Source organism: Chanodichthys erythropterus, chromosome 3 (assembly GCF_024489055.1).
Source record: "Chanodichthys erythropterus isolate Z2021 chromosome 3, ASM2448905v1, whole genome shotgun sequence".
Classification (NCBI taxonomy): domain Eukaryota; kingdom Metazoa; phylum Chordata; class Actinopteri; order Cypriniformes; family Xenocyprididae; genus Chanodichthys; species Chanodichthys erythropterus.
The window spans coordinates 35,289,009-35,311,043 of record NC_090223.1 but is presented as its reverse complement, the minus strand read 5'-3'; the positions used below and the strand labels follow the sequence as shown (position 1 = coordinate 35,311,043).

Below are 22,035 nucleotides of genomic sequence, written 5' to 3'. Positions count from 1 at the left end.
TCACATATATGACTGTGAGCACTGTTACTCTACCTTGGTAACAGAGTTTGACAATAACAAAACTGACACTGACTAATTCGAAAGTCAACAAGAAATCATGATCAGCATGACACTGGTTATATGATTTCATCAAATGTTGAGCCAACAGTCACGGATGTTTGTACGTCAGACTAAAAGGTGTCTAGAAAATTACGTAATAAAATGCCCACAACGACTGTATGTTAAATGTCTGAAAGCTCCGACAAATGGAGAAAAACACCTCTGGAAGTGACGTGTCTGAGTTTGCCTGGATCCGCTCCAGCCTCTCTAACCTTGACCGCATCTTGAACACTCGTATTTCATGTCTGAAGATCAAAACCTTGGGCCTGCAGGTGACGGCGGTGGTCAAAATTTGTCGACCTTCTGTCAGTGCTGACTTCATACGACTGATGCACAGTCAGTCCATTTTGTCCTATAGTGTTTGAGCATCAATAGAGGCCTGTTCCGAAAATGTGGAGATGGTGGAAATTCGCACTGCTAAACTCTTATTATGTCAGATGGCACAGTTTCTCAACCATGGAAGTTTTATAGGCTGATTCTAAGAATTCAAACAGGAGTCTCAAAGAGACATATATCCTGTGCATCAGGAAGTGCCAACATCTATTTGACCACCCTTTTTTTAGACCTACCACTGCTTTACGACCCCTGCCCTTAAAAAGCATATTGCGGTAGTACAATGATGTTATCAGATTGTAATACATCAGCAGATTAGGCACTCTGACATCATATTCATGTGCCACAAATACGTATTTGCCTAGTATTCAAAGGTTTGCCAGAAAACAAGGTATCATCATGGTAAATGTCAAAAAAATATGGTATTCTATGGTTATTCTTTATTTCCATATTTTAGGCTGAATGCATTTACAGTTTTTATTGCCCTTTTTTTTAAAGGAGTTAGGCCACAGAATGGAGCCCTGGGAAGATTAGCGAATCGAGGTACTTTTTAATTTCTGTATATACATGTGGTGTATCTGTGAGATATTACAGAGGGTTAAAGGTCAGAACATTACATCAGATAATACCTTCTGTCTTTTCTCTGTAGGTCCTGGTATCGGTGCAAAGACCGGAGGTACGTCTGTCTGCCTGTATCTGATGGATGCTGTTGAATCCAATTAGCAATTTGCTTATGTCAGTGCAACAGTTATCTTATCTTACTTTCTTTCATTTCTGTGCTTCGCTTTGTCCAGTGGCTGGTATTCTCGGAGCCCGTGGCTATGGGGCGGGCAAGCCGGGAAAGACAGGTGGTAAGTTCATTAAACACTAAAAAGCTGAGATAAAAATAAGAACAACAATCAATAAATAAAGGTTCAAGTAAAACGTGCCAAAATACACAGGGGTGCCAATGAGACAATTTACTAGGATGTTTATTTATATACAGAGATTTTTAGTCTTTTGGATTCTATCAAACGGATCATCTAATGCTGTTTTTTACCTTCCCAAACAGCTGGCCGTTATCTTGGAGGTGAATTTATCTATTCTTCGCTTTTGTTTTGCACACTACCATTCAAGAGTTTGAGGTTGGTAGATTTTTTAAAGTCCCTGTGTAAAGCAACATTAAAATATGCACAAAACAATGTTTTAATAACCACCCCGCCAAACTTGAATGATTAAAAAAACGACAAGAAACTTAAATGAAATAAGTTATCAAAATCTTGAAAAAATAAGCAGTTTTCTTTGCTCTCAAACGCTGGGGGCGTGTCCGTTGTCGGCGCTGAAACCACGCCCACTCGCGAGAAAGTTGACTTAACTTACTTGTCTAATAATGAGTCAAACATACTGATGCATATAAACAAAAGAAGCACGTTAGAGGGTTGCATAATTTAGTAGAGTTACTGTGGACTACCTACTAATTATGACATAAGCACACAAGGCATCTTACACGCATTTGGTGGACACGTGCTGCCGACTGAGACACCAGATGTCGGCGCCGCGAGACGGGAGGATGAATGCCGAGGCGGGAGAGACTCTGTCCGGCCACATTCACCAGTAACAGCGGATTATCAGTGAGTCTCAGTTGTCTCTGATGAAAGTTTGTAAAACTGTCTGGTGTTAAATTATCACTGCAGGTTTTGGTGGTTATTGTCAGCTCTCCGTCATGATAGCTCTTCACAAAATGAATCCACATCTTCAGTTTTTTTTTTTTATTTAAAGGTGCAATATGTAATATTTTTGCAGTAAAATATCCAAAAACCACTAGGCCAGTGTTATATACTTTGTTCACTTGAGTACTTACAATATCCCAAATGTTTACAACTATTTGTAAATCGTGAGAAAATTGCAATTTTAACCAAGGCTCCGGGACGTGTGAGGAGTCGCCTGTCAATTGAGTCATACCCGCGTTACCCTCGGTTTCCGGTTTTATTTTGTAGAAAACATGGAAACGCCAAAGACGCTTTAATATATTACACATTTTAATAGACAAGCGAACAACTGTTTTGATATATAGACAGAAAACTAATTGTTGTACAGCTCAACATGTTTAGTCTTTTTTAAATCTAGTTTTCTTGATTTTTTGCACGTACCATGCTTTACCATGCCTCAAAGAAAACACCATTTTGTCAAGTAGCTAACATAGCATAATCAAAGCTTTATTTTTTAGTAACAGTAATACAGCATTTTCTCCATTTAATATGATATTCTAAAATCGATCTATTTTACCGCAGTGTGTAACAGTGTCTCACAGCAGCTGCCGAGTGACCGCACAGAGTAACGTTATTACGTTTTCAACAGACTCAAATATATCTAATATGATAAACAGAGCTGTTTTACCTCATACTCGTGACCGGAAAAGCAGAAGCGGCACTGGTGACTGTGGCATAATAAAAGTTCTGCTGCTTGTGAGGCATGACCACATGTCCCATGATTCTGTGCTCAAACTTGGCGTCATCAAGCTACGCCTTTGTTTTGAATAGGCCTCTAGCGAGCTCTAGCGGACAGAAATCCTACATACTGTACCTTTAAATAAGGAGACCGAGCTTTTTTGTATATTATCGCAACCAGGTAATATGCATTTGGTGACGAAAGCATACCTAGCTAGCAAAATGTAGGCTGTAGTAACTAACTGTAACACAGTACATGCAAATGACCATACGAGCCACTGATTCTAATACGCTGCAGTTATTATAGTTTTGGGGCGGGGCCATGCTCGGTGGCTCCAGAGCATCATCGAGCCCAAACAAACTCCTGAACACAGAATTGAAAAACTGTCGAAAAAATGGTCTAACTCCACAATTCAGTAATACATAGTTAAGTCTTTGTAATGTGTTTCAGCAATACATTTGTAACATTTATAATATGTTTAGAAACAATTCTCAGTATTGACTTTACAGGGACTTTAACATTTTGAAAGAAGTCTCTTGCATACTGACCCCTTAGGGCAGTTGTGGCCTAATGTTGAGAAAGTTGGACGTGTATCTAGGTCGTGGGTTTCAGTCTCAGTACTGGCAGGAAATGTAAGTAGGTGAAGTGAATGAAGAGTGCTCTCTTCCTCTCATTACTCACAACTGAGGTGACACCTAACCTCCAATCGCTCCCCGGGCACCACAGCAAAATGGGCTGCCCACAGCTCTGGGTGTGTGTTCACTGTGTGTGCACTTGAATGGGTGAAATGCAGAGCACAAATTTCGAGTATGGGACACACGCCACTTCACAAACATTTGAATGGTAGTGTAAAATGCATGCAAGCATGTGTGTGTGCAATAGCCTGTGTTATTATGTGCATATGTGTGTAGTATGTGTAATGATTATGGTATCTGTTAGGGGCAGCATACAGACCCACTGCGATTAGAGGAGGCCTGAAACAAGGATATGGAACACTTGGTTATGGAGGAGGTAAAACTGTCATTCCTAAATAACTATAATGGGCAGTTATAAATGTTTACATCTGATGGATTTATTATTATTGCATTCATCCTCATGGTCCTACTATTTTGGTCTAAGCCGCAAACCTTGGAGCTGGACTCGGAGCTGGACTCGGAACGGGCCTTGGAACTGCCCTTGGGGCTGCCGGGCTGGGACACGGAACAGGGTATGGCCTTGGCAACGGGCTGGGAGCAGCCTTGGGATACCCAACAGGGCAGCTTGGAGGAAGAGGTGAGTGCTGCTCATTTGCTTTGCATTCATGATACATAATTACTCTTACAGCAGACTTATTATTCACTGTTTAATTTTGACATATTCTAGGTTATACCAGTAATGGCTATGGAGCACAGATTGGTGAGTGTGCGCACCATAACGACTTGAAACTAATACACATTATATGACACATTCCAGTTTAATGCCGTCTCTGTCCGACCCTAAGGTTGTGTAGAAGATTAGATCTGATCTAACCAATTAATCACAATTTGACCTTGCAGTGTGATTAAAATCTTTCACACGCAGTGATATATGCTGTCCATTTGGCATGATTAGGTGCCATATTTTTGATGAAGTTGTGTGGGAGTGGGAGTTTGTGTCAGCTTCCACTAAAGAGGCATTTATTTCTTCTTACTGTAACCTTGACATCTCTCTTGTCTTGTTGCCAGGTTACGGTGCAGGAGGATACCCCGGCGCTGGACGCGGTATGTAAACTCTCCCTGTTGAAGCATTATGAAAATGTGTGTTTAAACTCAGGGGTCTGGACAATGTTTCGTTGTAAAGACCCCTGAGGCTGCTACAGCAAGTGACCAACTTTATCCACTTTATTTCAGGAAGCGGTTGGATCATTTTGTTCAAATAATATTTTCTTTATTTCAGATTACTCCAGTAATGAAACTCTAGTGATAAAGTGAATATTTGTCACCAGATGGAAGATGATTTTTTTTTTTTTTTTTTTTCACTCATAGTATAGCGGTATTTAGTAGTAATTTAGGTGCACCAAATTTGTGTTTATTTAGACTCTCGTGGCATTTCATAGCTAAGTATTTATGAAATAATTTATTAGGGTGTTTTGAAGGGGGGACATTAACCCCTTATTGCAGGGGTACAAAAGTCAATCTTTTGATTAATTCAGCAGTTACTTTAAAACTATTGATTTAATTTGCTATATTCAAAAAATATTACATATTAGATCAACTTATTTCAAATGTGATATTTTGATATTGCATGTTATGACCTCATTGATCAAATAAATAGGTATTAAATACAAATTAAAGTAAATAAATATTACTTTTACTAGTACCCTTTAAGCCATTGGGCTTAATTTTAAAATGCTAAATTAAGAATTTTAGGTTTTTTTTACTGCAGTACCTCTATGTGCCACTGATTGGCGCTCCAAAACGGTAAAATCTACTGACCCAGCTGTGCTTGCATCGTGTTTGTCTACACTTAAAGGGACAGTTCACCCAAAAAATAACAATTCTCTCATCATTTATTCACCCTCAGGTTGTTCCAATCCTGTATAAATGTCTTTGTTCTGTTGAACACAAAGGAAAATATTTAGAAAAATGTGGGAAACTGAACAGTTCTGGGGCACCATTGACTTCCATAGTATTTTTTTTTCCTACTATGGAAGTCAATGGTGCCCCAAAGCAGCCTGGTTACAAACTTTCTTCAAAATATCGTCCTTGTGTTCAACAGAACAAAGAAATTTATACAGGTTTGGAACAACCTGAGGGTGAGTAAATTATGTCAAAATTTAAATTTTTGGGTGAACTGTCCCTTTAATTATTTTCAGAATTATTTATATAGCCTACTTTTATCATCGTTTTACTATATGTTTGCATGCATACCCAACCTCTCAAAAGTAATTTTAGTGTAGGTGGATGTGAATGGTTGTTTCTTTATAGCACATCATATTTGTCATAGGTGAAGTCAGTTTGTAAGTGTTATGTGTGCTTAGTTTAAATGTTTACCCTAAGCAAACATTGCTATGACAAGTATTGCTGGATAATTTGATCCATTTTCTTGCCTTTGTTTGTTGTTTAATTCTAGTAATCTTTTAATGTGTGCTTGGCATCTGTAATGAGCAAAGCTTAATCAGATTTTTATGATATGGCACAGGAGGAGTAGGTGTTTCTGATGGTCAAGCTGTGAGAAGCAAATTGAGAGGCAAATTGTTGGGTGTTTTTCTGTAGCTGACAATTTAATTAGTGTTGTAATGTACATGCTTTTACTGTAGCACATATGTCAGAGAACAAAAATGCTCATCCCCTTCCAGGGTGTTTCAAAGCTGTGAAACTGACAGTAACAGAATGATTTTGTGATCTTCAGGATATGGTGTACCAGTTGGCACACCCACAGGGCAAGGCTCAGACCCATTAAAACTGGGTAAACCCTCCAATTGTGAGTTCCTAACTCATTCTTGCATTTCTTTTAGGGATAATTAATTCCTGTTCACAGAAAATGTCATCTGTTTTGTAATGAGGAGATTCATCTTCAAACGCATTGTTTTATTGTCCCTTCATGCTCATTTACTCTTGTAGGCTATCTTAGCTTGTTGCGTCGTTTGAGTTTGTTTGGGCCCGACTACACTGTCTCGTGCTGCTATTTTTGAAGGTTTAGGAAGTGATAGAGCATAAAAAGGACTCAAACCATTGGATCATCTAGATCAGAGGTCTTCAACCCCTGCTCCTGGAGACCCACTGTCCTGCAGAGTTTAGCTCCAACCAGTCAAACACACCTGAACCAACTAATCAAGGTCTTCAGGACCGCTTGACAATAACAGGCAGGTGTGTTGAAGCAGGTTGGAAATACACTTTGCAGGACAGTGGGTCTGACCTAGATTCTCAGGTTCATATTTAAAGTTCAGTTTAGTTGTCCAGCCTGCAGAGGGCATATTATTTTGCCTATGCAAAAACAATTGGAGGAAACATTACAAGATATTTTCTTATCTGCAGGTACTGAAGGCCAGGCCTGAATCAAAAGGTTCCCATTTATATATATTGTTCTCACTTGGTTGTTCCACCCTCTGGATAAAACAGTTTCAGATATGATCAAGACGTCATGACAACATAACTCATAACAATTTAAGCAATTTCAACTTTTTATAAGCTATACAAGATTCAACTCAATTTTTCCAAGTAATTTTAATATAATTTATGTTGAAATGATGTATTCATCCAATTTGATTATACTTAAAAATCTAAGGCTGCAACTGAACTTACATTTTAAAGTTAAAACAGGTGGAAATTATTTAGATTATTAGCCATCCAGACAGATTTGGATGTCAGAAAAGTTGTGTTCTTGTACAATTTTTTATGATTTGCTTTATTTGAAAAGACTATATACCGTTATAAGAGATATATACCGTATATTGCCATTCAACCAAAAAAATATGGGGATATGATTTTTTTGGCCATATCACCCAGCCCTATAATGTATTTAACTAATGTAAAGTGTTATAATTAAATTGATAACAAATACCAGTTTGCAACAACAAGCAGCATAACATACTGTTTTTGTATAGCTATTATGGCAAAGCTAAAGTTGATTAGACCTAGAAAGCAGGATTGTACAGTACTGTTGTTGTGTATGTGCAAGAGTGTGTTGTGTTATTCCATCGTTCTGTCCTGTTTCTTATCTCGCGGTCGTGACACAATAGAGATATACTGTTGTATGTAGTGATCTTTGTCAAATCAGGAATCAACAGTGTTGTGGGTAACGCATTAAAAGTAATGCGAGTTATGTAATCAGATTACTTTTTCATGTAACTAGTAAAGTAACGCATTACTTTTAAATTTACAACAAAATATCTAAATAAATAACGTACGTTACTTTGTTTTCCCATTTATTGGCTGACGCCTCTCCTGTCCCCGTGTTGAGAGAAATCGGGAGTAAGTGCAGAGGCGTTGTCTGCGCAGTGTCAACATGATGGTTATTCTAGACTAGTTCTAGACTAAATGTGAGCATACATTTACTCATTTACTACTTCTCCTGTGTCCTATTTTTCTGTATTCCAAAATGGCAGCTCAGCTGAAAGGCTTGTTTGTTAGAGCTGCGCCCTCTAATGTACAGGCATGAATTTGCATTTCCTTCAGCCTGAGGCTTATTCATTTCACTTTTGGTGTGAAAGGGCCTTAACATTTGCCAAAACTAGAACTTTTTTGTTATTACAAAAAGAAACAAACAGCCCAGTCCAGCCCAGATGAAAAAAAGTAATGCAAAAGCAACGTAACGCATTACTTTCCATAAAAAGTAATGGTTACTTTTTAGGGAGTAACACAATATTGTAATGCATTACTTGTAGTATAAAGTAACTTGCATAGTGTTTGAAAAATCAGAAATCTGCTTCAATACACGATCGTGGTCAGGTTAACACTCTAATAAGTGCAGTTTGTAATTATGTTGCTTTTTTATCTTTCTCACCCTTGAAATCATTGCTTCCCGCTGATATGTCTGTATTCACAGGTGTTGGGCCTACAGGTGGCCAGCCCGTGTCACAAGGAGAGAGGGTCAATGGTAAACCTCAGTACTTCCATGTGTGACTTTCCTGCTTTTTAAAGCATTTTAAATCTGCTGTTCTGAATTTTTGTTTATAGTATTGAAGCCATTTACACTGCATGATGCACTGATGACCCTAATGTGACACAAAACCATGCAATCCCATGAAAATAAGCAAAAATGATTGCTCTCTGTTACCTCATTATACATGCCTATCCTAAAATGTGTTGACTTCTCTCCTGCAGAGTCCCATCTCTTATGCTCTTGCATCATTGGCAGCTGCTGTGTTGATAGTGTCTTGTTAGCGAATGTTAACTGGTGTTGTGATGTTTAGGTTATGGTCACGGAGGGGTCCCTAATGGACAGGGTGCTATTTCCAATGGTAAACCTCATCCCAGATGTATGTGTGAATTGGTTTTTGCATGATATTAATTACTGTAGCGTCTCTGTTTTAATTTGATAGTTGTAGTATGTGGTCAAATAAGTGTAATATAGTTTATATATACCGTTCAGGCAAGGATAAAGTTGAGTAGTTTTGGGAGTTTTGTCTGTGGGACTGGTACATAGTAACTTTAGCTGCGGTCCATAGGTTTCCCCTCAAGACCAGGAGTGACCAATGGAATGAGGGCTCAAATTAAGGGTAAACGCACTCCATCAGCTTATAGCTTGTTGATTTACCTGAATTAATGGTAATGAAAACACATCAGATTTTAGGACAATTATAATATTTTGTTTTTAAAATCTTCTCTTTGTGCCCATGTACACTAACGTTCAAATGTTTGGGGTCAGGAAAATATATATATTTTTAGAGTCTCTTATGTTCACCAAGGCATATTCAGCATTTATTTGATCAAAATGCAGTAAAAAAGTAATGTTGTGAAATATTATTACCATTTAAAATCTCTCTTTTCTATGGTAATATATTTTAAAATGTAATGTGATGCAAAGACTCTTACTCCAGTCTTCAGTGTCACATGATCCTTCAGAAATCACTCTTTGACGATTTGATGAAAGATTTCTTATTATTATCAATGTTGAAAACAGTTGTGCTGCTTAATATTTTTGTTAAAACTGTGAAGTATTCCTCAAAGAATAGAGTTTTTTGAAGATTTTTTTTAACAATATAAACGTCTTTACTGTCACTCTCGGATCAACTTGCGTTTTTACTAAATAAAATTATTCAGTTTCTATTAAAAAAAAAATCAAAACATAAAACTTTTCTGACCCCAGACTTTTGAACTGTAGTGTAGATGTCTATGGATTCAATTATCAATATAAGACCCTGTACTTTATGTAGGTAACTACTGTTGTAATCTGTAGGCAATGGTCCAGCAGCAGAAATGGTTAATGGACAAGGAGCTAAAAAAAATGGTAAAGCCTTTACTGTATTTGTCAAATCAAGTTTTTTTTATTGCCTCAGTAGCATAGAAACTCTTGTTCGGTCTTATGCACACCACAAATAGAGTATCTGTAAGTAAGTGGCTAAAAGTTTCTGTAAAAAATAAGTTTACCATGTGCATTGGAGGTAAGGGGAGAGGGAAAGGCAATGCATGCTAAAACACAGTTTTTAAAGCATATTGCATTGATGATGGGAACTATGTTGGACTCTCAGTGTTGAGATAAACTACTGTTGTGATACAATACAGGACCAGTTTTGCCCAGCAGACAGGGTACCAAACCATCCAATAAGGGTAAACATCTTCCATATAAAAATGTCACCGGTTTATGGCCGAATGCATGTCACGAGGTGGTGTTTTCCCCAGTCTAAAATCAATACAGTACTCCAATCGCTATCAAATGAAATGAATATATGACCTATGACAAATTACAGTGTTAATGGACTAACACTGGACACTGCACTTATTTTCTAGTGGATTGTGGACTGGAAAATCCACCCCTCATCATGTACTTACTGCAGCTGCAGGTCTATGAATAAGTGCTTTTCTCCAGCACAGCTGTTCAGAAGGGTTTGTGTATGTGTGTGCTGGACTAATGCCTCATTTGTTTCTTGAGGCTGTTCTTTTTTCTGTTCCCTTTTCTTTTTATATGCTTCACCTGAGCCTTTATCTTTATATCTACCTCTCTACTGATGTGTGTCCAATGCATGCTGCATTATTTTTCTCCCACAGGCCACATGTATGGACTAGTCACACAGTGAAGTGTCTTGCATGGTTACTCTGACCCACAGGCCTCTGAATGATCATGGGATTATGTGACAACCATAAAGTAAAAAAAAAAACAATATAAACCTAGTGGCCAAAGTTTCACAGTAATCATGTTTTGTCTATAGGGTACGGCCTTGGTGCTGCTGGCTATCTTGGAGCTGGTTTTTCTGACGGTTATGGAGCAGGTATGTATAAATTGTAAAATATTGATTCTTTCGCAGAAATATAGGCTAAAGTATATTCATATTTTGGTAACAGTTCATTTATTTACTTTATTGCTGATGCAGGTCTTGGGGTAGGCGGATATCCACAGGGAGTTCGAGCGGGAAAGCAAATTGGTGAGTGATGAGTATTTCATCATTAAAGGGTTAGTTCACCCAAAAATGATAATTATATCATTAATGACTCACCCTCATGTCGTTCCAAACCCGTAAGACCTTCGTTCATCTTCAGAACACAGTTTAAGATATTTTAGATTTAGTCCGAGAGCTTTCTGTCCCTCCATTGAAAGTGTATGTACGGTAGACTGTCCATGTCCAGAAAGGTAATAAAAACATCATCAAAGTAGACCATGTGACATCAGTGGGTTAGTTAGAAGTTTTTGAAGCATCGAAAATACATTTTGGTCCAAAAATAACAAAAACTATGACTTTATTCAGCATTGTCTTCTCTTCCGGGTCTGTTGTGAATCCGCGTTCACGATTTTTGATAAAATAAATTTCTTATCAATGTTGAAAACAGCACAACTGTTTTCAACATTGATAATAAATGTTTCTTGAGCAGCAAATCATCATATCAGAATGATTTTCTGAAGGATCATGTGACACTGAAGACTGGAGTAATGATGCTGAAAATTCAGCTTTGCCATCACAGGAATATATTACATCTTAAAATATATTCAAATAAAAAACAGTTATTTTAAATTGTAATAATATTGCATTTTTGATCAAATAAATGCAGCCTTGGTGGTTTCTTTCAGAAACATTAAACACTCATACAGACCCCAGAATTATTAACAGTAGTGCATGACGGTTTGTAACACCTAGTTGAAATACATATTTTTGTTTTCATGCTAATTTTTGTGAATTTTGTCCTCTACACTAAAATTCAAATATCATGCTGGGCGTTTTTTTCTATCCGCTTGTTAAGTCGTGACGTAAGGAACGCCGTTTCCAGGTCCAAGCCTCGACTCATTTCACTTGAGATTGCCATCGACGGCTGTTTATGAATGCTATTTATTCATATTAAACATCAATCATTTTAAAAAGTTAAACATTTTAAATACTTACAGTCTACACAACAGTCTTCGTGCTCACAGCGTCACAGATATTAATATTTTAATGATTTATAAAAGATGAATCATTGTCTGGCCATCTGGAATTTTGGTAGGAGATAAAGGTTATGATTATAATTTTTTTGTAGTATTACACCACATCGTGTGTGTATATTAGCACCATTTGTTGTTTTCTTGTGGTATGGGATAGAGCGTTAGGACCCGGAAGCGCTGCCGCGTGACGTCAGACTTAACAACCGAATAAACAGCTCATGTCACATTTATACTGGGGCGAGTTGCCACTTCAGTGTCACGTTTACATTGTTTTGTTACATGCTTTCATGGATGGTTTTACATTTCATAATTACCCTGTTCAAAATTTTCGGTAGGCTTCCATTTGTGACAACTTGTATGCACTCTATAATGCCCTAAAATATTTACTGTAGTAAAAAAAAAAAAGTGACAACTATAGGTCTTTTCCCCTTTACATATACAGTTTAAATAATGTCCAAGTGTTTCTTCTAATAACTATTCTTGTCTCTGTTAGTAGTGAAGTGAAACAATTTGTAATATCAAATATTGGTGCACTGATGCATTAAACAAAGAGTGTGGTCTGATCAGCAGGCTGCTGGTTCAGCACAAAGCCAAGAGCTGCTCTAGAGGCAAATTGCTCCTATAAGACTTTTGTGCTTGGGTGCTTGCAGAAACATGTGCAAGATTTGTGCAAAATTTCACACTCTACGTTATGCTCATTTTTTCCGAATCATCTTGGTTAGAAAGTGGTTGACCATGAATAAGAAAAAAACAGAGGTGCTTCCTGTGTTACTTTAACACATCACCGTTGTTTTCCAGCACTGAGTGTTGAGTTGAATATTGTCTTTTCAGCAGGCTACAATGGATACGGCAGTGAGGTTTATGGCACAGCAGACGGTTACGGGGCAGGTGAGACTGGATTGTTATGATGGAGCATGTCCTAACATATGGGCATAATTATAATTGAGTGACAATTATAATTATGTTACAGGACCTGTCAACCCATCAGTGTTAGCTGATAATGTTGGCCTGAACAGTGTAGCTGGTAAGAAATAGGTTATGAGTGTAACCAACATCATCCAGCATTTAATTCACTCTGTCCTGTGATTATACACAATATTATTTTACTCCCAAATGTAGAAAATAACATCATCGAATGGGTAACTGAAGTATCTGAACTGCAATAGTAGTTGTTGCCTTTGCAAATGTTTTGTATACTAATAAGGTAATCTGATCAAGACTGTGATTTGCTACTAGAATACTGCTAGCAGGAATGGTAAAGCAAGTGTCTTTGCCTACCTTACCTAGAAGCAGCATCCTCTGCATGAGAAATGAACTCACAGAGGTCAATGTCTTCTCCTGCAGGTCTTGGAGCTGGAGGTCTTGGAGGTCCAGGGCTGATAATGAACCCCGGCATGGGTGCTGATGCCAAGTCTAGAAAATATGGTAAGAAAAAGACAACTGAAGGGTCCAATATTGACACTCAACAAATGTGAATAAAAATTAACTTGGCAATTACACAAAATGTAAAATGAGATTTGTCCAATTTAAAAAACTATCATTCAAAAGTTTGGGTTCGGTAAGATGTTTTAATGTTTCTTATGCTCACCAAGGCTGCATTTATTTGATCAAAAATTTAATTGTATAGTGAAATGGTAATATTGTGAAATAATATTACAATGTAAAATGGCTGTTTCCTATTTTAATATATTTTAAAATATAATTTATTCCTGTGATGGTAAAGCTGAGTGCTTTTTAGTCTTCAGTGTCATATGATCCTTCAGAAATCAGTCTAATATGCTGATTTGCTGCTCAAGAAACGTTTATTATTATTATCAATGTTGAAAACAGTTGTGCTGCTTAATATTTTTGTGGATAACGTGGTACATTTTCTCAGGATTCTTAAATTAATAGAAAGATCAAAAGAACAGCATAAATTTAATGTGTCCTTGCTTAACAAATGTGTTTTTTTTTTTTTTTTTTTAATCCTACAGACCCCAAATTTTTAATATATATATATATATATATATATATATATATATATATATATATATATATATATATATATATATATATAATATACATGCATACATATATAGTTTCTGAATCTTTCCAGCTCCTTTAATCAGTGTTCAGTCATGCTAATGTTCGCATATTCTTCTTTGTCTGGATATGTCTTAGTGGTTGTGGTTGCTTGATCCTGTCATTCCTCTGATTTGTCTAAAGGGGCTGGTGGAGTTCTTGGAGCTGCCGGATCCTTGCCTTACGGAGGCCAGCCTGTGGTCTCAGCTGGACTTGGCCCTCAAGGCAAGAATGGTGGATATGGTGGAGCTACATATGGAGGAATACCAACCCTTGGGCCAGATGCTGGTTTGGGTACGTGCATTGCACACGTTTGTTATTCAAATGCAACATGCAAATCCCAGCTTTCCTGATGCTTTGCCTGAGGATTTGACTTGAACGTGAAAGTCCTGTGTGAGAAAAAGAAAGAAGAAGAAGATTTAAACAACATAATAAAGTATATGATTAAACCAAATTTGATCATTAAGATCAGATAACTAGATATAAAACAGAAAGTAAAGATGGTCTGTCTCTATTAGGTGGTACAGGTGGAGCAATGGAGCCTTTAGCAGGTAACATTGAGGAGTTTTAGCAAATATATTTATAATAATTCATACCTAAGTCACTCTTTCTTGATAACAAATTGCTACTGGCACAGGTGGAGCTGTAGGCCAGATTCCTTACAGCGCACCAGTCATTTCAGCTGGGATTGATGGTAAGTTGGTAAGAAAAAAGAGAGAAAGAGAACTGGACTGTCTGATTGTGATACAGGTGTACATGTGTTTACCCGCAGGTGAGGCTGGTTATCCCTTTGGTGCTGAGCAGCTCAGTCTGGGCGCTGATGGTTCAAAGGCAGCTGCCAAATATGGTGAGAATATGAGCATTTTTGTTTGATTCATATATAATATTAAGATCAATAAAAAATAAAAAAAGCATTATGCATATTTGTTTGCTTTAGGTGACCGTTAGTATTGCGTTATTAATAACTTGGAGAGTTGTAGTAACTCAGAATTGCTCAATAAAAATAGTTTACCTGTATGGATCCATTATTGTATGACCACTAGGGATTCATCGATTAATTGCTATAATGATAATAGCTTTCATGTTATGGCCGATATTAAAACCGTGTGCCGTTTTATCAGAATGAATTAAATAAAGAAAGAAATTAAACACTAAAATCAGGTTTTAAATGTAAATTTAGGCATCTCAAAAATAATGTACAGAATGAAAAATGGATATTCATATTGAGATTTCCTAAATATTAGCTTTAAGTGAGTGTTAGATGACAGCAATAGTAATTTAAATGTAAAAAATCTATTTAATATGCTGCTGTTCAAAAGTTTAGGGCCAAAATTTTTTCAATAATTTTTATATTTACTTTTATTCAGCAAGGATATATTTAATTGATCAACAGTGATAGTAAAGACATTTATAATGTTACAAGTGATTTATATTCATCAAATAATGAAACAAATGTATTACAGTTTCCACAAAACTATTAAGCAGCAGCTTTTTTAACATTGATAATAATGTTAATTGAGCACCAAATCAGATTACAATATTCATCACAATATTACTGATTTTACTGTATATTTTATCAAATAAATGCAGCCTTGGTGAGCATAAGAGACTTCTTTCAAAAACCTGCAAAAATCTTACAGACCCCTAACATTTAAATGGTAGTATATGCATTAAATGTCTACTAAATATCGACTGATTAAACAATTAAATAATCAATATGAACTGCTAACTGACCACCCGTCTTGATCATTTCTCCACTAACATGTTAATAGCTAGCAGACATCATTGACTGAATACATAAAGCCTTTGACTAATAGCGTGTGTGATGACTGATCATTTCTAGGCACAGGCTACGCAGCAGCGCTAAGTACTGGTGGTCAAGGTTCCTACGGTGGTGAGAACAGAAGCCGTTTCAGTTAAACCAACAAGTTTACAGATCTAACGTTGTTAGTTTCACTATGTTTAATCTTTCTTCTGCAGGACAGAAGGATGGAAGCAAGCTTAGTGGCGTTTATGGGAATGGGTACAAAGGTAGATGATATATTAGAAGATCTGTATTCTTAACTCAGTATATTGTGTCTTCTATCCTTTTTTATTTCTCACTTCTCATCCTCTCTGTCTTTTTAGGTTGATTTCCAGGGCCATGCTGTTAACCTCGTCAATGGTTTTTGGCCCCCTTTCCCCTACTGCTCCTCGCCATTGTGCAGTTTCGTGACGTGTTTTGGTCTGCCATATTGTTTTAGCTTTACTTTTGTGCCCATCTGTGTGGGCATGTGTGTTTTGTGTGTATGTGTGGTTTTGATGTCTATTGTAATGTGCCTTGATGTTTGTGGATGTTCCCCCAGTCTGTTTATTTGTCTTGTCCAGTGGAGTGTTTCATGTCCTTTTGTGTCTCTGTATCTAACTAAAACATGCTAAGCACTTCATTGGCTGTTATTTTAATTCTTATGAAACACTAAATATTCCACCTTCTAATCTGACTCCCTAGTGTTTGTTTGATGAACCATGTGATCATTGAGGATGTCATAAAAAAACCTGCCCAATGCTGGTGATAATCGGGTTTGAATCTGCACTATAAGCATCAGAACAACCAAAGAGATGGTTTTGATTTCTATTGTGAGGACATTTCTTTTTGTCTTATCAAATTTAACATTACATAATGACTGAGTATAACACAACGGTGTTAATCTTGTATGCTTTTATATGAGTGTACATACTGCTCTCAATTCTCATCCGTCTACAGGAAAACCACACAACAAGCATCCTGTGTCACAATGATGAGACACCATTTAAGAAATAAATGAATCAGAGCCATTGTTAAAGGAAGAAAAATAAAGATTCTGTCATAATTTAATCACACTCATGTTACTCATTCCAAACCTGCTTTGACTTTTTCCCCTAAAATGTCTCAGTTTTATAGACCAAAAATTGAATTTTTGGTCTATACGGTAAAAGTCAGTGGGGTCAGTGTTGTTTTGGACACTATTTATATTCATTGTATGGACAAAAACTGTTTAAACATTCTTCAAAATATCGTCTTTTTGTGTCTTGCAGAAAAAAGAAAGTAAAAAAAAAAAACAAAGGCGTGTAAATGATGACAGAATTTTCATTTTTGCGTGAATTATCCCTTTAAACAAAGCAGATGGGTCAGAAAAGGCAAAACAAATACAACCCCAAGCAGATGATTTGTGGCCTTTTTGAGCTTTTAATGTCACAGAACATAACATTTTAGTTATATTTCATCATAGTGAAGGTTATGAAATCAATGGCACTTACATTAAACAAAGATGATTATAAATAATACAGTGTGCAGACTGAAAACACGGTACAGTTACAGTGTATATAATGTGTTTTTGAAAAATTGCCAGTGCAAGCATCCTGCAATAAAGACTGCAGATAATAAATATGTATTGCGCATGGTCTCTAAAGTTGAGAAATATTAAAGAATTATATTACATATGTCCCTTTAATAGTGATAAATACAAGCGCGAATTAGGTTTGAATAGTCGCATGATCATATCCAAAGCTAAAAAACTTACTACAAAATAGTTTTTGCACTGTAATTTGTCTTCTGATATACGTAAAGTTTGTCCAGAAGCACTCCCTTGCTCAGTAGTATTTCTGGTGGCACAGGTCGTGCATTTCGAGACACGTATACCTTCTCCAGGTGAAAGTTCATCGGAGAACCCACATACATTGAGCAATAGGGGCCAGACAAACTTGGGGCGCATGTGACTTCTGTTTTATAAAACAGCATGCCATGATTTAAATTGCAGAAATTCTCATTCTGACCTGCTTTTATGGGTACTTCACAGGTTCCCAGCAAATCATCGTCCCATTTACTATCTTCATCCCACACCTCCAGTTTCATCTTGTCATTCTCTGCCAGGACAACATCACCCAGATCAAAGGTCCTCCCCCAGTAGGGTGAGTTGTTATTTGTGATCATATCGGTGCGTCCGACTTGCACGTTATGTTTGTCGAACACTTTAACGTACCCATCTGTCGCTGTGGTTTGGTCACCCCATAGACCCTGAGCTCTCACGATTGTGACCTTTACCCGAGAAAGTCCACGCTTGGATGGGCAGCAATCTGGTGTGATCCCTGGATTGTTGTGACAAGTGCAGACACATGGATTCTTCAGGTTGGTTTTGACACCATTTTTGCAAGAGTCGGTGCAGTTCCTCCAGAGGGACTTTTCCAAAATGTAGTCATGGATTGCTTGGCGCAAGTGTTTGCGCACTGGATCTTTGGTGTGGATCAGCTCATGAAGCGACTCCAGAGAGTAAGAAATCACATCTGGGTTTTGCGGAAGAGACGCAAGCCATTCTTTGTACGCTGACGGGTCTTTTCCTCCTGAGAAAAGGAGCTCGGGCTCTGTGGTGTGACCTCCAGTGATATCGGTCAGCCTTTGAGTGAAAAAACAATGATAATGTGGGATGCACCAATATTAAAATTCTGTCTAAAAACTGAAAATTGAACTTCCTACTCTGAATTTTTGTCTTGTTTTTCAGTACAAATATGTAAACATTCTAAAGTCAAGATACATTTACTTGAGAATCAAAATGACAAGATATTAAGTTGTGTTTTCTGATACATTTATCAAAATTACGTGAGATTACTCAAACATTTTTTACTTCTTTTTAAAGTTTACTTGTCATTCTGCTCAAGTAAATGCACCTTGTTTTAAAGGGTTAGTTCACCCACAAATGAAAATTCTGTCATTAATTACTCACCCTCATGTCGTTCCACACCCGTAAGACCTTTATTCATCTTCAGAACACAAATTAAGATATTTTTGATAAAATCAAATGGCTCAGTGAGGCCTACATAGACAGCAAAGCCATTGAAACTCTCAAGATCCACACTAAAGACATATTTAAAACAGTTCATGTGAGTTCAGTGGTTCTACCTTAATATTATAAAGTGACAAGAATACTTTTTATATTCTTATATAGTGATGGGCTGATTTCAAAACACTGCTTCAGAGCTTTATTATTCGAATCAGTGGATCGGAGCTCCAAAGTGATTTCTGCAGTTTAGCCTTTTGATAGGAGATCTGAACCACTGATTCGAAACAAAAGATTCATAAAGCTCAGAAGCTTCAAAAAGCAGTGTTTTGAAATCAGCCGTCCCGAGATATTGTTGAAAAGTCATTTCTTGTCGCTTTATAATATTAAGACAGAACCACTGAACTCACATGAACTGATTTAAATATGTTTTTAGTACCTTTATGGAACTTGAGAGTTTGAATGGCTTTGCTGTCAATGGAGGCCTCACTGAGCCATCGGATTTCATCAAAAATATCTTAATTTGTGTTCTGAAGATGAATAAAGGTCTTACGGGTGTGGAATGACATGAGGGCGAGTAATTAATGACAGAATTTTCATTGTTGGGTGAACTAACCCTTTAAAATGTTTAGATAAAATACTGAATAAAAAGAAAAAGTAAACCCCACACAAAAAAATAAACAGTTTTAATGCTACAAGTGAATTTAGGCATCACTACAATATAATGTAGAGTATGAAAAATCAACACTGAATTTGAGATCTGTTAAGATTACATTTAACAGTGTTATTAAATTAGTGTTTTTAAAGATTAACTTTAAGTGAGTGTTAGATCATGGCAGAGCTTATCTATAAAATGTGAAATGGTATCTATACATTATGCATCACTACTTTGTTTGAGCACGGACAATATATGTATTACAAGCTATGAATTACAATACATAATGCGTCCTAATTTAAACCCACCTGTCATTAAAGCGGCTGGAGAAGCTGCTTTTGTGCTCTGTTTTGTCCTTGTCTTCATTACAATGCTTAGTTTCTGCTTTCATATTTACTTTGCCTTGAATGTTGGCATTTGCCTCGACTTCCAAGCATGTTTTCACTTCATCCACACTTAGGCCCTGTAGAGCGGTCTCACACTGTCTGATACTGGTCACAGACTGTACGCTTCCACCAAGAGTTACCTGGGAAAATCAAAAAATGTAATCTAGGCACTTCTAATTACTGATTTGACTTGCATTGTGTTTTACTGTTGCTTTATGGGCCTTTGAAATCACAAGTTGTGTAAATTGTAAAGAGGGTGAAACCAAAATTACCTTAGTGATGTAATGGGTTCCATAGGTGTTAATAAACTTGTAGAAACGTGGTTTGAAATCAAGATTGTATGTCTTGGGAAGCTCCTTCACAGAGCGTTTGAACTCGGGATGTAGAACAGGCTTGTTGGAGACCCTGTAGCTGTTGGTAGACATTGAAACCTCATGTTAGAGGCGATAGAAGACTACATACTCATTCGTTTCCTTTATAATCAATAAAGTATCCAATAGTCAAGAAAGGCATGAATCAGTGAAAACTGGTATATCATACCTGTAAAAGGCACAAGAAATACTTTGACTGGCAAAATTGTACTTGTCCTTTTTGGTCTTCTCCATCGAGTACTCCGCAAGTTTCGATTTAGTTCCAGCCAACATGAATGATCCACTATTTTGCCCAATATCTATCCCCAAATTTGCACCCCAGTTGTTCTCAATAGAGGAGGTGCTGGAGCTTACCAGGTCCTCGCTGGACTGGTACAGGGAACTTGATATTTTTATGCTGCACTTCTGGCTGGGTCTCCAATCCACCACAGATATCGGAAGCCTTTGCTTTGCCCCGTCCATATAGGGGTTCCTGCAAAGAGTGCATGATTTGTCCTTTCGCCTCCAGACATCCGTGTTAATGACAAAGGCTCCCTTCCGCTGCATCTTGGTCACATCGTATCCTTCTCCGGCAAGGTTGGACCCGGGGGCGAAGTATGCTTCTGCACATTCGTTCGGTTTACCTTTATCGCATGACTGCACGACGGGCAGAAAGAGGTAAATAACAAGCCCGGCCCACATTTCTGTAAAATGGGTCGAGATAAGGTGTATGGATGCTCTTCTTTTCTATGAAAAACATATAAAGTTATCAGTTTTTTACCTGAATTTCAAAAAGGCAATATAAAATTACTCATTCAGTGGTGAGAAATGACCCCCCACCCACTCAAAATTCAAAATTATTGTAAAGACATGGTTTCACTTTACTTTGATGGTCCCTTTAACACATTCTTTTGCATTTACATGTGTACTAACTCTTATTAGAGTGTTTGTAGAGTATTAGCAGATTTGTAGGGTTAGAATAAGTTGACATATACTTGCAAATTTACTTATAGTCAGTCTTTTGGGGACATCACAATAAGGAATTAGCAGATTTTAAGCAGACTAATACGAGTGAGAGATAGTTGACATGTAGTTGCAAAGTTACTTATAGTTAACAGAATGTTCAAAATAAAGTGTTACCAGTCAAATAAATACATAAAACTTCCTCTCTCAAAATATATCTCATCTCTTCCTATTATGTGTCATTAGAAATCAATTGTTTATCACAACTAGCATGAGGAGAGCAGGGTAATCCTTTGAAAGAGTGTAATGTAATGTAATAAAATGAATATTAAAATAATAGTTAGTCATCGTTATCAAATGGAATTGTTGCAAAGTTTAACCAACACTTCTGAAGTAAATAAAACATCCTTTATATAATACTTTTAAACTCTAGTCTCTAAAACGTAACTAATTTTGAAATATTAACTGGACTGTCATAACAGGATGCCTTGTGCTGCAGGTTTTTTAATAACAGCGTGTTGTGCATGATAAAGGATAATCATATTGTATAGTAGTTAGGATTATGGAATTTGTGAGACGATTTAGTGGATCTTGCCTGCAGGAATCATAAGGAATAATGTTAAAAAATTTCAGTTGCTTATTTCCTTTGCATTACATCATATACATAAGCTTAAAAATCACTGTTCTGTTAAAGGTGATGTAAAAAATCTCTTCTTACCTCGAGCTACTGTGTTTTGTCTGACTGACGTTTGTATGTAATGTGTGAGAGAGGAGTTATGTGTGACATATAAACCTTGTGGGTGGGCTTTACCGTTACGTGCTAGCAATAAAAAGTACACCCTCATCTGTCGTGGGTAAGTGTTTCAGTTCAGAGGAATTGTGTGGTCTTTAATAGCACTGCTGAATACGCTCTGTGGTGCAATGGGGGCTTAGACATGTCA

The 22,035-nt window shown here is 37.0% G+C and overlaps 2 protein-coding genes across 3 annotated transcripts; one reads left to right on the top strand and one right to left on the bottom strand.

The window, feature by feature from the left end:
- The first annotated feature begins 245 nt into the window (after positions 1-245).
- LOC137004403 (uncharacterized) lies at positions 246-18,052 on the top strand. Its single transcript, XM_067364688.1, has 20 exons — positions 246-435; positions 1,082-1,108; positions 1,227-1,283; positions 3,799-3,870; positions 3,979-4,131; positions 4,222-4,254; positions 4,563-4,598; positions 10,688-10,747; positions 10,850-10,900; positions 12,721-12,777; positions 12,860-12,913; positions 13,234-13,314; positions 14,095-14,244; positions 14,469-14,501; positions 14,588-14,797; positions 15,794-15,844; positions 15,931-15,981; positions 16,078-16,566; positions 17,766-17,877; positions 17,981-18,052. Exons 1-18 carry the CDS (start codon positions 246-248, stop codon positions 16,080-16,082), a joined length of 1,371 nt encoding a protein of 456 aa, XP_067220789.1. The 3' UTR covers positions 16,083-16,566; positions 17,766-17,877; positions 17,981-18,052.
- Positions 17,145-21,944, bottom strand: prf1.1 (perforin 1.1). Of its 2 annotated transcripts, XM_067381951.1 has the most exons (5): positions 21,813-21,944; positions 20,322-20,878; positions 20,054-20,192; positions 19,704-19,921; positions 17,145-18,359 (listed from the first exon to the last, which is right to left on the bottom strand). In XM_067381951.1, exons 2-5 carry the CDS (start codon positions 20,831-20,833, stop codon positions 17,489-17,491), a joined length of 1,740 nt encoding a protein of 579 aa, XP_067238052.1. In that variant the 5' UTR covers positions 20,834-20,878; positions 21,813-21,944; the 3' UTR covers positions 17,145-17,488. The 2 variants fall into 2 exon arrangements, with proteins under 2 accessions (XP_067238052.1, XP_067238053.1); XM_067381952.1 differs by lacking the exon at positions 21,813-21,944 and having other exon boundaries at positions 20,322-21,714.
- Positions 21,945-22,035: the final 91 nt, after the last annotated feature.

Excerpts from the sequence above, each read along its gene's own strand:
- LOC137004403 (XM_067364688.1), top strand. The coding sequence starts at position 246 with ATGGAGAAAAACACCTCTGGAAGTGACGTGTCTGAGTTTGCCTGGATC. Across the intron at positions 10,748-10,849 it reads TTCTGACGGTTATGGAGCAG|GTCTTGGGGTAGGCGGATAT; the intron begins GTATGTATAAAT and ends TTGCTGATGCAG. Across the intron at positions 10,901-12,720 it reads TCGAGCGGGAAAGCAAATTG|CAGGCTACAATGGATACGGC; the intron begins GTGAGTGATGAG and ends TTGTCTTTTCAG.
- prf1.1 (XM_067381951.1), bottom strand. The coding sequence starts at position 20,833 with ATGTGGGCCGGGCTTGTTATTTACCTCTTTCTGCCCGTCGTGCAGTCA. Across the intron at positions 19,922-20,053 it reads GAACCCATTACATCACTAAG|GTAACTCTTGGTGGAAGCGT; the intron begins GTAATTTTGGTT and ends TGATTTTCCCAG. Across the intron at positions 18,360-19,703 it reads TCCAGCCGCTTTAATGACAG|GCTGACCGATATCACTGGAG; the intron begins GTGGGTTTAAAT and ends TTTCACTCAAAG.